Source organism: Prosopis cineraria, unplaced genomic scaffold, assembly GCF_029017545.1.
Source record: "Prosopis cineraria cultivar Desert tree isolate PC_DT_omini unplaced genomic scaffold, ASM2901754v1 PC412, whole genome shotgun sequence".
In the NCBI taxonomy this organism is placed as follows: domain Eukaryota; kingdom Viridiplantae; phylum Streptophyta; class Magnoliopsida; order Fabales; family Fabaceae; genus Prosopis; species Prosopis cineraria.
The window spans coordinates 1-15,144 of NW_026555737.1; the positions used below are offsets into that span (position 1 = coordinate 1).

Below are 15,144 nucleotides of genomic sequence, written 5' to 3' on the forward strand. Positions count from 1 at the left end.
TGAGACCTAGTGCATCTCTTACTTCAGCCCTAAAATTTATTAGTTCAAGGTTGATTTCGTCTTCTGACCTTGAAAATATGAAAAATAATATATAAAGAAGAAAGTCTATTGGTTGAAATAATAATGAAATTGGTACCACATCAACTCTCTGAGGTATTAGTGTAATGGCAGAGTACACTTTTTTCTACTTTGAGAAGGTTGATTTCTCAATTGTTTTGCAGCCCAAGTAAGTTCTATACTGATAATGCTTAGGTTAATTAGGAATAAGGGTAATTCCATTTTCTAATCATCAAAAAAGGATAAGAAAAACATTTACTTTTATTATGAAATAGCTATTCTTATATCAACATCTTGTCCTTTACTTTTTGCAGCCCAAATAAGTTCTATACCGATAGTGGATGACAATGATTCATTACTAGATATATATTGCCGAAGGTTAGTTGTGTTTTCATATCCATATTATCATTCTTCTTGATGCAATGGTTGACTGAACCTTCAAATTGCTTTAAAATTATCTTTAGTTCGAGCATGAATTGTCCTGGAAGTTAATTCTTTTCAGCCGCTTGTAGTGTTTCTCACAGTTGCCCTCCCCTTATATTGATAGTGATATAACAGCTTTGGCAAAGGACAGGGCTTATACACGCCTCAATTTTGATGAAATGACTATCCATCAGGTATGCTTTGTTTCTCATTTTCCCTGAACTTGTTTCGCATGCTATAAACTTATATTGACAATAAAGTTATGAAGTAAATGAAAACTTGTGCTTCTATTTGATCCTTTTGTTGGTAAACTTAGCTGCTCTTGTGAGGTTTGATATGTGGTGTTATTAAGAGTTGATAGAACTGGTCATATCATAATAGTAGGATCCTTTGAATTGGAGATGGTTAGAATTAGAATATTAGTCCTTTATTGAAATGCACAACTTTCTTTATTCTCAAATATTTGAGTTTTATGCCTCCAAAAGAGAAAATGATTTGCTTTTCTTGGCTATTGGTTGATTATGACTGCTAGAGAGATCTCCTGGTTGGTTGAAGTAGATGGCGAAGTACTGCAGTTTTATCAAATAATCAAAAGGTCTAAAGTGAAGGCTGTTGAGCCCTAATTCTAGTTAATCTAAACTACTGCAATTTTTTGGCAAAAAAAAAAAAAGAACTGCAATTCTTATAGATATGATTAACTTTATTCAAATTTATAATTAAATCTGAGATGAGATAATATATATGAATTTAATACAACCAAATTTGCTTAAAAGATATTCTAAATATTAATTTAAATAAAATTGAAAATCTTGATAGATATAAAATTTCCCTATTGATGTTCCTTATCTCATTCATAATTTAATGGAAACGTAGAGAGATTTATGTCTTTTTTAACCGATTAAGCAACCAAATATTAGGAATACCTATTAATGAAGATATTTTTTTACCACCAAAAAAAAAAAAAAATCGACCCCCATTTAGGCTGTCACATTCTGTGACGGTGGGGGAAGTTTTCTTGCAGTTGATAGATTTTTCAGTAGTTTTCCTTTTTTTTCGTTTGCTTTTAAAAAAACATACAATTATAAAACGCATTGTGGTCAGGATTTATGCGACTCTCTTCTTGTCCAGTTGTCCCTTGTTTGTTCTTTATGGCTACTAATTGAGGATTTTAACTGAAAATGGGAAAGGAAAATTGCACTTATAAATAGTAAGATTAGTGTCAATTTCAGTATGTAGCTAATGTTGCAAGCCTTATCAATTTCAATCAGAAGTGTACTGTCTTTTTTTTTTTTCCTTTTTATTTTTTGCTGAAATCAGATTGACATTTATTTGGTGATTTTCTTCTTGGTTCTTAGTCTCTCTTGCATATTTCTCTAGGCTCTGCAGTTAGGCCAGGACTCATATCATTCATACGATCTTAGAAGTCAGCGATGTCAGATGTGTCTGAGATCTGATTCTCTGCATAAAGTGATGGAACGGTTGGCAAATCCAGGTAGGTTGTTCTTTGCTCTTTGATGAAATGGAATGGACATTCAGGGTTACATTTTTGTTTTGTGGGACATTGTCTTCTCTTTTAGCCCAGTTCTCTAATTCTTGTCTCTAAAACTGTAAGTTTCATTCCCCTTGGAATTTTACCAAAAAACACATAAACAGGACAGACTACGCGTAATCAGGAGTGCTTGGGGACTTTTCTTCTAGCAATGGTTACCCACGTGGGTGTGCATAAAAATATGTAGTCGTTTTTACACGTTTGGACTGGAGAATGTATCTCGAAATTGTATTTAAAAAAAAAACAAAGTTAACAGGTTTAATAACATGTAAAAAGTAAACTTGAAGTTGTTTGAAAGAAGGAAGTAGGTGTTAAGAAGTGGGCTTTCTCATTAAGATGGAACGATAGCTTGAATTGTTTGCTGACTCTACCTGTGAGATGAGGTTAGTTGTTATTATTGTTGATAGTTTGAATCTGTTCAATTCTAGTAAAAACAGGACATTCCATATCTGATAAAGAAAATCTTGAAACCAATTTTGCGGAATCCATCTTTGGTATGCAATGATTCTGAAGAAAGAAAAGTATTGGTGATAATCAGTGACTTGTTACGGCATAAACAGAAGAGCTCCTGAGTATAAAGCACGGATATTTCAAAAAAGTAAATGTATTTGTATCCGATACAATACTAGTAGGATATTTCAGTATGTGTTCATATATTCTAACATTTGTATTATGTTTTTTTTCCAATAAGTTTTTCTATATTACTTAAAAACTCAAAAAAAAAAATTAATATTTTGACTGATTGTTACAAATATTCTTATATTAATTTAGAAATTCTTGTTCAAAAATCAAAATACCTATGCTTATATAATAAAATGTTGAGATATATTATTAAATATTTCTGTACCTGTATCCTAAATTTTGAAAATTACCTTATCCACCATATCATGCTATATTGTATCTGATACATGAATTTGTATTGGTGCTTCTTGTTTGTCATGTCGTAGTTTCTCCATATATCAAGTTGCTTTCATTTATAGGATTACTCAGCTGAGAAATATCTGCTATGTTGACTCTGAAATTCAGGCGTTAGGCGTTTAGTTGTCGTGGAAGCTGGCAGCAAGCGAGTAGAGGGCATTGTTTCACTGAGTGACATATTCAAGTTCTTCCTTGGTTAGACTTAGAATGGAAAATGAAGAATTACAATGGTTTGTGCAGTGGTTATGACATTTGTGCATATATTCAAGCAACACCACCTGCTCAGCCATTTTAAAAGGTTTCCTATGCCCTCTTTTTTTCTCTTAACTGGTAATTTGATCTCTTCACTTAAAATATTATTGGATTGGCCTCTTGCTTTATTGCCTTGTTTTAATGATTTTAGGCTAGAGAAAGAGGTCTGTAAATTGAGTTTGGCCCCATTTTTATTTATCTTACCCATCCCTTGTTATCCTCATCGTGCTCCCAGTATAAATACAAGAAAAAATGGGAGCTTAAGATCTGTAGTCATTCTGTACTGTGTTGAAGATATGAAGACTGGGGAAGATAATTTATGGGAGGAAGAATATTGAAATTCTGGTGTTTTGTATAGTTTATTATCAGCTTTTGGTCTTTGAAGAGAACTCCTGAGCTGGTACAATATGGTTTAATTTCCCCACCTTCATTTTCCTCATTTCAGTGTACATTGAGATTTTCCTGGGCAAATGTAAGCTGAATGAATTATTTTCATTCATTTCTGTTATGGAAAACCTGTCAGTCGGTTTTCACCTACTGAGGTAAGGCTCCTTGGTCTTCTATTATGGAACTTGAACGGAGGATTTTAAGCTTGATTTTAAGGGTAGGCTCTGTTATCCTATATATGATGAGAATGAGTTCCATGTTGTGGCATTTTTGTCCCTTCAATTTTGTTGTTAACTGTTCAAGAGTGCTTAATGAGAATGAGAAATAATATCAAGCATTGGGCGGAGTTATTGTTCAAATATGATTTCAAAGTATGATATGATAGTCTTTATAATTTCACTTATGGAAACACTACTGTAATTAGTCCCATTAAGGTTTTGAACAATACATCAATACATCTTATGGAATTTATAAACAATTAAACTATTCTTGCGTAACGAAGAATGAACATTTTTAAACAGTACTGAATACACCATGTCTTGCTATTTTTTATTATTTATTCTCTTGTTTCTATTTATAAGGCTTTAATTTTTGTCTGTATTTTTACAAGTTTTACATGTTTCGTAACAGAATATACTTGGGATTCATTCAAATTTTTTTCTTTTCAATTTAACTTCAGGATAGAAGATAAAGATTTCAATGAAGAGTACTATTAAAAGTTATGACGGTATTTTGATACTTAGTAGTATAAACTATTAACTAACTAATTTTAATAAAAATCTGTGATTTATTTATTTGAAAATGTCGTAGGCCTGTAATGTATTTAATATTTATTTAAACCTTTCGTGAATTAAGATGCTTGGTTTGCACTTTACAGGCTTCCTTCTGCCAATCTCTCCTCCTCTCCAGTCTCCTCTCAACTACTTTACTCTTGAATTTCAAATTTGAATGGTTGAGATTTATTGTATTATAAAATTATTATTATTATAATAATAGTATTGCATAAGAAATAACCTAATAAATGTAAGCTGTTAAATTTTATAATATATTATTTAATGTTATTCTTATAAATAAATTTATTGTTTAACATAATAATAATTTTATAATACAAGCACTTTTAGTCATTAAAATTCAGATTAATGGTAGAAAAGTTGGGAGTTGGAGAAGGGATTGGTTGGAACCCTTAAATGACATGACAATATTCGATCGCTGGATCACATCAATTGTGGGCACATATATGAGCAAAATTTAAATAAGATTTTTTCCCTATTATCAAGGAAAGCAGTTTAGTGGTTGGTATTTCATTTTTCTAATTTTATCCTTTTTTTTTAATGTATGAGAATGGACCATATTAATGATTAATGTTAGAGTTAAAATATTTAGTATTTTTTTCCCTCAAGAGTACCTAGTATCTTTAAATAAACAAAGATGCAAAAACATTCATGAACTTGTTTTAATGAATGCAATAGTCTCAATTCAGTTAAATTTGACTAATGTCCCGTTAACATTGACTCTTAAAAAAAGATGCAAATATAATGTGCAAAAAAATTCATAAATTTTTTTTTCAAAAGCTTTTGATATTCTCAAGTCAATAATGATGAATGGGTCTCCATTAATTTATAAAATAGGCTAATTTTCACAATTCATTAAGTTTATATTCTTAAAATTTTATGGTCAATGTTAAGTTATTTTAATGAATTGAGAAAGGTTAGAGTTAATAATTTAGGTTAATCTTTACAAACTAATTTAAATAAGCCTGAAAAATCTCAGAATTGGGCTTGAGAGTTTAATTTTTTTTTATTTCGAGCTTATTTGGACTATCTGAATAAGCCCAAAGAAATTTGAGGTAAGCCTAAACTCTAATAGGTTTAGCCTAAATATTCAAATTCTTTTTTTTTGTTATTAATAAAGTGAAATCAAAATTAGATTTTAAAAATATAAATTTTTTATATAAAAATTGAAATTGACTTAAAAAAATAAAATAAAGTAATATTTAATAATTTAGGTATTTGGGCTAGCCTAAGTTGTTTGGGCCAAGCTAGGCTATATGGCTTTTTTATAGTTAATGGATACTTATGTACCATTATTGATTTAAAGATAATAGAAGCTCTTAGAAAAAAAAAAAGTTTATGAGTATTTTTATATCTTATATTTATTTACTTCCTTTTTTAAATGATCAATGTTGATGGACAAAAGTCAAATTTAATAGAATGGGGAATGTTATAATGTTGCACTTATTATAATAAGTTCATGTGTATTCTTCAATCTTCATTCACTTAAAAATTATTGGATGTTCTTAGCGTAAAAAGGCAAAAGTACTTAGCAAGTGGTCGGCCAGAAGTATCCAATAATCTAAAATAAAAAAAAAACTCATAATATTATCAAAGTTGGTGTCAAAATGACCAAACCCTTAACTTGCCTTAACATTCGTTAATATCTGGTGTTAAATACTGACTATATTTGCCACGTGTTAATGTTTGCTAACATGAATTAAAAATGGGGTAAAAATACCTATGAAGCCGTAAGCCAAGAGCATCCAGTAGCTTAATAAGAAAAAGAGGGCAAGAATATTATAATGTTATTTTAATAGGTGCAATAGTGACTAATCCATTAAATCCTTTCAATATTGATTATTTCACTGACACATGAGCAAAAGTTAACTTTTTTTTTGATATGGACAAAAAATATTTTTAGGTAGAATTTTTTACATGTTGATCGGTTATCACATGAATACCATGTAGGAAAATGTTTTGACGAAATAGCAAATTAAATTTCTCGCTTCTTTGCAGTAATGCAGGAAGCCATTAAGGATTTTGAACTCATTGTGAACGAAATCACTTAAGGACAAGGTTGTGCGAATGTTTCTGAGGTAGGTAACGTAGAAGATGTGTAGCCTCAAAAGCATTACGAGTAGAGACAATCTCCTTCATGGAGTGCTTGTGTTCTTTGTAGCAAGTCACAGCTACTTTGCTCTCAATCTTCAATTGTGTGCAATTTATCTTACTGTATTAAATTTTAGGTTTTGCAAATAAGAAAAATGAGTAGAAATGGAGGGAGGAAGGGGTAAGATACATAATGATGGAAAGAAATCACGTGGTATAGATTAATTACTATCGCACCTATTAAAGTATCGTTATGAGTACTTTTATTTTTTTTTTCACTTTAGATTGCTGGATACTTCTTGCTTATGATTTCATGGATATTTTTGCCTATTTTTTAGTTTATGTTAGCAAATATTGACATATAATAAGCATAGTTAGCATTTAACATCAAAAACTAATGAACGTTAGGACAAGTTTAGGGGTTGATCATTTTTTGCACCAATTTTAATAACATCATGAGTATTTTTATTATTTTTTTTATTTTAAACTATTGGATGTTTTTGATTAACATTTGATGAGTATTTTTGCCCCTATTGTTCAAAAAACATTATTGAATATTTTTGCACTTAAACCTTCAATGGAATATAGTAATGGAAGACAAGTGCTTTTAAAATGCTTTTAGGAACGAGGATAACCATAGCAAACTTTATCCCAGGTTTCATGGATTGCACGAGTTAATTTGTTCTATAGGCAACCAAATTTTTAAATATATTATTCATACTTGGAAGTGTCTGTCAAATATAGAGCCCCAACTCTTTTGGCACGTGTCCTAGTCCGACCCAGGAAGCAAGGTTTGGGCTAAGCAACTGGTATGGAGCTTTTGAAGGCCCAACATTTTTTTGGCCAAAACCCAACATTAGTGATTAATCGTCTAATTTGGACTTTTACTGGTTTTAAGCTTTCTTATTATTGGAGTCTTTCATCTTACTATTTGGATTTCTATTGTTTACTAATTTCCTACGTTCTATATTTCAACAACAAATAACGTACATGTTTGTTTTAGAATCACAACTTTGATGATGATTTCTCTTTCCAGCTTAATATTTGTGTTTCTTTTTATTGTTCTCTTATCATGTTAGGCCCAAGTTGGTTCTTATGAGTTTTAACTCCTGACTTAGATTTCAAGTTTATCTTTTTTACTTTCAAGGCTGTTTACTTTTTTATAGGTTTAATCCTGTTATTTGTTATTAATATGAGAACTCTATTCACAAATATAAATATTTCTGTAAATAAATTTAAACTTATGTTTTGAGTTTGATCACTTGATGAGTCTTTAAAACTCAACTCATGTCAACTTTTGTAGTAAAAAAATTAAACTTGCCTTGTGTACTCATTTTATTCATGATAATATAATAATATTTGATCTTTATATTAAAAAAAATGTAATAAATATAAATAATTTTAAAACACTTTATATATTGAAAAACAATAAAATGAAACGACGCTGAATTAGGCCTAGCTGGGATATAAATTTACTTATTTGGCCAAACTGGGTTAAACCGCCGGTGCAGGTGTGGTCGGATCGTTGTGGTGGCCGAGCGAACGAGCCAGAGAGAATGGTGAAAGAGATCGAAACTCTAAGCGAAGATGAAAGACGCGCACTTCGTGGCAGTAAATTCGCGCCTCTTCCTTGTCAATCTCGCCCTTCCAGCTCCCAGCCCAGGTTCTTGCATCCTTTTCTTTTTCTCCTTCAGATTCACGCTTACAAACAATCATGCTTCCATCGTAAGCTGTTGAACATATTTTGTTTGTTCAAAATGAAGATAAAAAGCTTTCGATCGAATTCTTCGTTTATTAATTCCTTTTTTCTCAGGTCCTTTAAGTGTTTGTTGTTCTGGTATTAACTTTGTGTTGCCGACTGCCTATATGTCCATGAAGGTTGGCTCATCCTGGTGGACCGGTGACCACAAACAAAGCGGCGGCATTAGCAAAGTTTCTTGAGAGAAAACTGAAGGAGCCTGATGGGCTGGCGTCTATCAACCCTGATCTTCTTGAACTCGCTGTCAATAATGCCAAACAGACTGTTTTTGCAAGTAAACCTTCGACTCTGCTTTTCTTTTAGTTTCCTTCGCGTTTTGTTTTTTGGAATTATTATTTATCCAAGGTAGGAGCAATAGTTGTGAATATGAAAATATTTCATAGAGTAGAATTTGCCTGAGTGGAATATTCTGATACGAACATGGATAGTTAATGGTAGTGCATTAAGTTTGGCTATAGTAATTGTACTGAGGGTGCTTGGTTTAATTGGTCAAGGGAGTTGAACTAGCTTGGTATGGGTCTCGTGTTTGAGTCCTAAAATATATAGTTGCATTAAATAAATATATCAAAGGTATTCTTGAGATACCTGTGAGGCTGCCATTGATAATAATGGTCCCACATAGTGGGGGTTTGATTTAGTTTGAGCCGGAGGTGGTAATACCCCCAAGTTTCCTAGGACACGGGCGATGGAAAAAAAAGAAGGTAATTGTAGATATTATATGACTGGTAAATGAGACACAAATGTGTTCTGTATTATATAATAGATTTTGTTTAGGATGCCATAAACATTGTTCTGTATTCATTTTATCTTTTAAGAAATGCATTCACTTCCATGGTTGTGAAGTGGTACATATAACTTCTGTCAATTTTGGCCTGTTTCTTTGGTAGAGGTGGATAAATAGACATCAATTTATGAATCATTTTGAAAATTATAAGATGTTTAGTAATTATACTGGATAAAATAAAAGATTTTCATATTTGGCATGCCATTACCAAACTTTTTGTTTTCGGCCAATGTTATAATCAACTTGAATATTAAATTATTGTAAGTACATTTTTTGTTACTTGAGAAATCCGATTGTCCACTCACAAAACATGACTTTGGGGTTTCATGATTGATTTTGTGCAATATTCATCAACAATAATTTTATCTGATTTTTAACAGCACGCAGTACATCAAATCCACAAAGAAGTGTCCGGCATGTAGACTCCTTTGGTGACACTGACTATGAGGTGGAGTGCTTGATTATACATTATTTCTAATGGTTTCTGAATATTTGTTCAGGCATATGCTCTTGTCACTTTCTCTAATTTGTTACTGATCTTGGCAGGATTCTGAAGATGAGAAGAATGAACCTTCTCAAGTGAAAAAATCAAAGAAGAAGAACAAGAAGAAAATAGGCAAAAAGGAAAAGAAAAAGCGAAAGGTCATTGCTTGGTGATTTGTTTTATTATTTGCGTGGCACTTCTTACCTAGTAAGTAACTAGATTTGTTTCGCTGCAGAAAGTAGAGGATCCAGGACTTGTAGTCAAAAAGCATAAAAAGAAGTTCAAATTTTGATTCATTCTGGTTGACAGCCATGGATGTTGAATCTGCATCCTCTTAACCGGCCCCATAGGGCATCTGACATGATTGCCTTGTGATTCAACGTTATACCAAGTTTCTTGTGGATTTCAAATGGAGGACTGAGGTCAGTGGATTTTTTGTCATGTGTTATTTCCTTCAAATGAGTCACAAGCAACGCATGGAGTCACTGATACAGCTTTGGCATATTGACTTCCCAGATCATTTACAAGATAAGATGATGAACTATTTATTATTTAGATTATTTCAGGGGTTGGTGGTGTTGGCAATGTTTTGGTAACTGTTCACAAATTATTACCTCATGATGATCCAAGATGCAGTGGAGCATATCATGTTACAGAAATGATATTTTAACAGTTTAAAGAACTATGAATGTGATTTTGGTTTCAATCTTAAGACATTAGACTGTAGACACCAATTGCTACATGAAATATACTTGCTTCAAAACCATGAATTCTAATTCTCGCCTACGTTGGTCTTAACTAGTTTGCAGTTTGAGACTTCCTATGGATATGAAGGTTAATCTGAATCAAATAAGTAGTCTCTCACTTGATTTTGGGGGCGTTTGGTATTTCTCTTGGAAAATTAGTTCTTTTCCATCATACGAAAAAGGAGGAAATATATAATATCTGTTGCACGCATGTTGTAATTACTTCACATTAATTGTCTCTGTTATTGCTATTTTTTTGTAATTTAGGAATATAAAGGATATTTTTAAACTATAACATTATTTTTTATATTTTATATTCTTAAAGCTGGACTGATGTTCTCTGTGCTGAGTAGAATGTAAATGCTGTGCGAAGATATCACATGAACAATTTGGATCCCTCTCAAAATAGTATGCTAGTACTTAGTAATGTGTCTTATGCAATTAAGACTTTGCAATTGTTAAACCCAACCAAGTGCTATGTAGATATTGTGTTGCACACAAATTTGGATACATATTCTAATAATAGTAAGGACTTAAGGTGCAAGATTGAGAGATGTGGATAAAATATAGCAATTTTATGTAGTGGCAAACAATACTCCTTTATTGTTTGTTAGAACTGCTTGCAATGAACATGAACACTCAACACAAGATGGCATGCAAGTGTCTCATAAGTTTGTTCATTTGTGCCAATGCTCGTCTAGCAAGTTAAATTGTTACTTCTGAATGCAATGTTTGGAATCCCTACGCTTGAGGAGAACTTTTTTCGTGAAGTAGGCAACAACTTTCAGGGTTAAAATATAATTAAATCTTCAAGTGATAATTTTTTTGTTTGATTCTTATGATTGTAATTTACAAAATTGCAAAGGATCTTGTAGGTCTTTATACTTTGATTGCATTTTGTTTTTAATCTTTATGTTTTTATTTCATTGTTCTTAGTTTATTTAGTTTGATTAGTTTGCAATGTTAATATTTATAGTTTTAAAATGTACATAAACTTCAAGAGCTAGCATTGACAGAAATAATTTCATTATAATTTTGTTAACTCCTTTATTGACATGGTAAAAATACGTTGATGAGATGAAAATAAATTGATTAGGTATGATTAAAAATAAAAGGTAAAGGGAAACAAGCTTTCTTTTACATCTGACTTTAATAGAATGTGGAAAATGAAGACAAGTTTAAGTACACATTAGCAATGAGGTTAGTAGAGTTAAGTATATGTTAATGAAATTGATTCCATTGGTGTCACCTCGTAATCCGCATATGCATTTTTGAAAAATGAAAATATCATTCAAGGATTGCTAGAGGCTTTTAATATATCAAAAGAACCAAAAGATACTTATGGAAACCAGAGAAATAATTTGAAAATAATTTTAAATGAAAAATGATTGTAATATCCTTATATTTTTTTAAACACCCTCCTCGGCATTGACCACCATACCACTATTGATGGCCAGCTATCGGATGATCGTCGGATTCTAATGGCCTATTAAATCTTCCAGGTAGACAAAGAGGGGTTTGAACCTGAGTCACTTTGGCTACCGAAAGGTTATAGAGCCACCAAGGCTCTTAATTATGTTATAAAAAATTTAATATATGTTGTCAATTTATTTTTCAAGTTTCAAATCATTTGCTTGTTTAAACGAGCATATATTAGTTAATTAACAAGTATATTTGTGCATTTAAGAAGCAATGGTATGACAATTAAGAAGTTAAAAAATTTGATAAGGCTTGATTGTAAGAAGGGATAAGTGTAAAACATGTTTTAATAAGCATATATTCATTAATTAATAAGTATCTATATGCATTTTGCAAGCAAGCATGTGTTAATTAACAAATTCAAAAATTTGATAGGGCTTGGTTACGAGAAAGGACAAGTGTAGGACTTGTTTTAACAAGTGTTCATTAATTAATTAACAAACATTCATGTTCATTTAACAAGTAAGTGTGTTAAGTGTCAACTTCAAATTTCAGACAAGGTTGTGGGAAAGAATAAGTGTAAAGTTTGTTTCAACAAGTGTACATTAGTTAACTAACAAGTAGCTCATGTGCATTTAATAATTAAGAGTGTTAAGTGTAAGTTACTTGTTAAGAAGTTCAAGCTCTGCCTATTACATTTTCCCTTCCTTATAGCTATTATATGACATCTATGCTGTAGTCAAATCTACAAGAAACAAATGAAATGTCAACCACATCAAGTATAGAACCTATATATATTTATACTCTATTGAACTCACCTATTGTCTTGTGAGACAAGTGCAAATTGGAAAATAAAGTTTTGGGCCACTTATCGGTTTCTTATCGGTTTCCCTCTTCTCCTAGAATGTAACATTAGATAGTGGATCATTGTTTGATAGTAATGGGTCAAGATGGTACACTGTAAGCTCCTTTTGGACAAAAGCATGGTAATATCAATGCTCATTTTTTATAACTGGAGTAAATAAAATGTCACAATCACTTATATTGTGCTTTTTGTTTTTTTGCTTCACAAATCTGCTATTGTCAGTAACTTTCCAATTGTCTAGGTCTTACAATATAATAGTCTTTTGACAATGGCAGCATATAACAAGTATTACTCATGCAATGAAGATCATAAAGTGTTCAAGTCTTACTATGAAATTTGATAGAAAAATATGTCGTCGAACATCTCCACTTTACTTTTGTTCATGTATCAGCATGTGGCTTATAAAACATACAACCTACAATAGAGATTTTCTATTAGCATTTCACAATACATGTACTTAAAGAGACATAAAATTCATCATCACTTGCAGTTTTACTTAACCAGCTTCTTGAACGAAAGCATTGCATTTCCTCCAACAAAGAATGAACCAATCTCAATGACTTTCTCCTGACCGACATCATTATTTATCTGCTATGTTATGTAGTGATAAAGACGCTCAGCCTCGCTTGGCTTGGCTGCCTTTCCAAAATTTGTCAAGTTTGGTGATTGTATCAAAGGTGTTATCACCCTTTGAGACTTCCTCAACTTACGATCATTATCACTATCATTATCAAAACCATTTCCTTGTGTACTTCCACCTTCATCATTAATAAAGGGAATTAGTTCCCTGACATCCACCACTGATTCCAAGTCTATGTTAATTGTTTTATAAACATTGTCCACTAGTTCTCAGTCCATATTAATTTGTTTCTTCATATTTCAAATTTATATTAATTGTTTTTGTATCATTTATATACTCATAATACTCTTTTCTCCCATATCCTCTATAATATTTCCCACCCTTATATCCAACAATACTCCCTTAATCATAGATCTTATAATATGGCCTTCTCTTTCGCTTTATCTTTCTCTTTTTCTCTCCCCTTGTGGTAGTCCTCCTTTGACTTGCAACCCTTGTTCCAATTTCACAAGTTCTGTTGCGAGATTATGACCAACCATTCGCATTATGTGTGAAAAAATTTTTCTAGTTTTTTTTTGGCAAATAAGATATATATAATGTCAAGCAAAATATTGTTACTTGTACAGTACAAAAACACACGTTTCACTCACCGGATGATTGAAGATTGTCATTGGAGGAATTGTTGGAGGAACCACATTGACTTTCACATCTTGATTTGTACCAACATAACAACATAGAAGCCCTTGCAGATTGGACTTCTTTAATTGAACAATCTCATTCACTTTCTCATCATTTCAATATATAAGTGGTTTATCTCGTGATGGTGGCGCAACATGAAGCATTGGAAACTCTTCAAACAACAATATCTATATGAAAATAGAAACAACAATATATTGTGATTTGATTCAAATTCAAATTTATATTTTATTATTATTTTTTTATAATTTTAAATTCTTTCTAAATCTTTCTTATTGAAATTTCAATTACCCCAATTCTTCTTCTTTTTTTGTTTTCATTAACATTACCTGTATTATTCTCGCCCCTCATCTCATATCTCTTGTTATTTCTCACCAATTGAAAAATAAAGATAAATTCATTACTTCAAATCTTTAGTTTTTACATCAAATCCTGACTTATTTCTCTTCTACCCTTTTTTCACACTATTCAAATAAAAGAGTTTAAATATATGAATTTTAAATGTAATATTCAAAATTTAAAATTCAAATTCAAATTCAAATATATTAATACAAACACTAATTAAAAGTTTCAAACCCACCAAAGCATTAATTTTGACCAATTCAGCTTAGTTCGATCAATTTTTTGGGGTTAAATGTCAATTTGACCCTAAATTATAGGTTCGGGAGCACTTGAAACTCTAAATTCTTTTTTTGGTATATAATTATTCTTCAAATTTTGAAAATCATGCAATATCATTTTTATTATTAATAAAAGTTAACTTTAACTATTAGTTAATCAGAAAATAATTTTTAAAAAAAGATCTCAAAACTTACAAAAAAGAACCCGAGAAATTTTCATGGACATTTTTTTTTTGTAATTTTTAGATCCTTATCTATAATTTTTGGCTCATTTTCTATTATTTTTTATCTACTAACAATCAAAGTTAACTTTTTGTTAACATTAAAGGAAAATTGTACTATTTTAAAAGTTAAAGAAGAATATTGTAGTAAAAATGAGTTTAAAATATATAACGCTCTTGAATTTAAAGTTTAGAACCAAATTACCCTTAACCCTTTTTTTTGGGGGGGGGGAAGGGGGAGAATCAATTCTAAATTGTGTCCTTGTGAGACTACAAGCCGATACTATAAGCTAATTCCTAATCCAACTTGTTAAACCGATTGTTTTGATCTAATTTTGACAATATTGATCTCTAACCAATCTACACTATCCCAATATTAATTTGTCTATTTAAAACATACATTTAAAATTGTGTAGCCACTTGGTGAGCTTAAAGCTGATAATGTGAGTTGAGCTTGTAGGCTCAACCTGTCAACCCACAAAATAGTGGCAGATTTAGTTGG

General features: G+C 31.2%; 2 protein-coding genes across 7 annotated transcripts; both read left to right on the plus strand.

Annotated features, from left to right (window-relative positions):
- The first annotated feature begins 32 nt into the window (after window positions 1-32).
- Window positions 33-3,945, plus strand: LOC129296998 (sucrose nonfermenting 4-like protein). 4 transcript variants are annotated; one of them, XR_008590077.1, is made up of 6 exons: window positions 230-269; window positions 372-435; window positions 605-674; window positions 1,858-1,972; window positions 3,056-3,277; window positions 3,645-3,945. XR_008590077.1 is itself a non-coding variant. In XM_054935397.1 (5 exons), exons 1-5 carry the CDS (start codon window positions 245-247, stop codon window positions 3,145-3,147), a joined length of 366 nt encoding a protein of 121 aa, XP_054791372.1. In that variant the 5' UTR covers window positions 230-244; the 3' UTR covers window positions 3,148-3,853. The 4 variants fall into 4 exon arrangements, 1 of the variants encoding a protein (XP_054791372.1); XR_008590078.1 differs by having other exon boundaries at window positions 3,056-3,245; XR_008590079.1 differs by lacking the exon at window positions 230-269 and adding an exon at window positions 33-49 and having other exon boundaries at window positions 3,056-3,853.
- A 3,988-nt stretch (window positions 3,946-7,933) lies between these two features.
- On the plus strand, window positions 7,934-10,265 carry LOC129296999 (uncharacterized). 3 transcript variants are annotated; one of them, XR_008590081.1, is made up of 6 exons: window positions 7,934-8,131; window positions 8,347-8,501; window positions 9,392-9,459; window positions 9,558-9,653; window positions 9,731-9,917; window positions 10,052-10,265. XR_008590081.1 is itself a non-coding variant. In XM_054935398.1 (5 exons), the coding sequence occupies exons 1-5, from the start codon at window positions 8,025-8,027 to the stop codon at window positions 9,785-9,787; spliced, it is 483 nt and encodes a 160-aa protein (XP_054791373.1). In that variant the 5' UTR covers window positions 7,934-8,024; the 3' UTR covers window positions 9,788-10,265. The 3 variants fall into 3 exon arrangements, 1 of the variants encoding a protein (XP_054791373.1); XR_008590082.1 differs by having other exon boundaries at window positions 10,062-10,265; XM_054935398.1 differs by having other exon boundaries at window positions 9,731-10,265.
- Window positions 10,266-15,144: the final 4,879 nt, after the last annotated feature.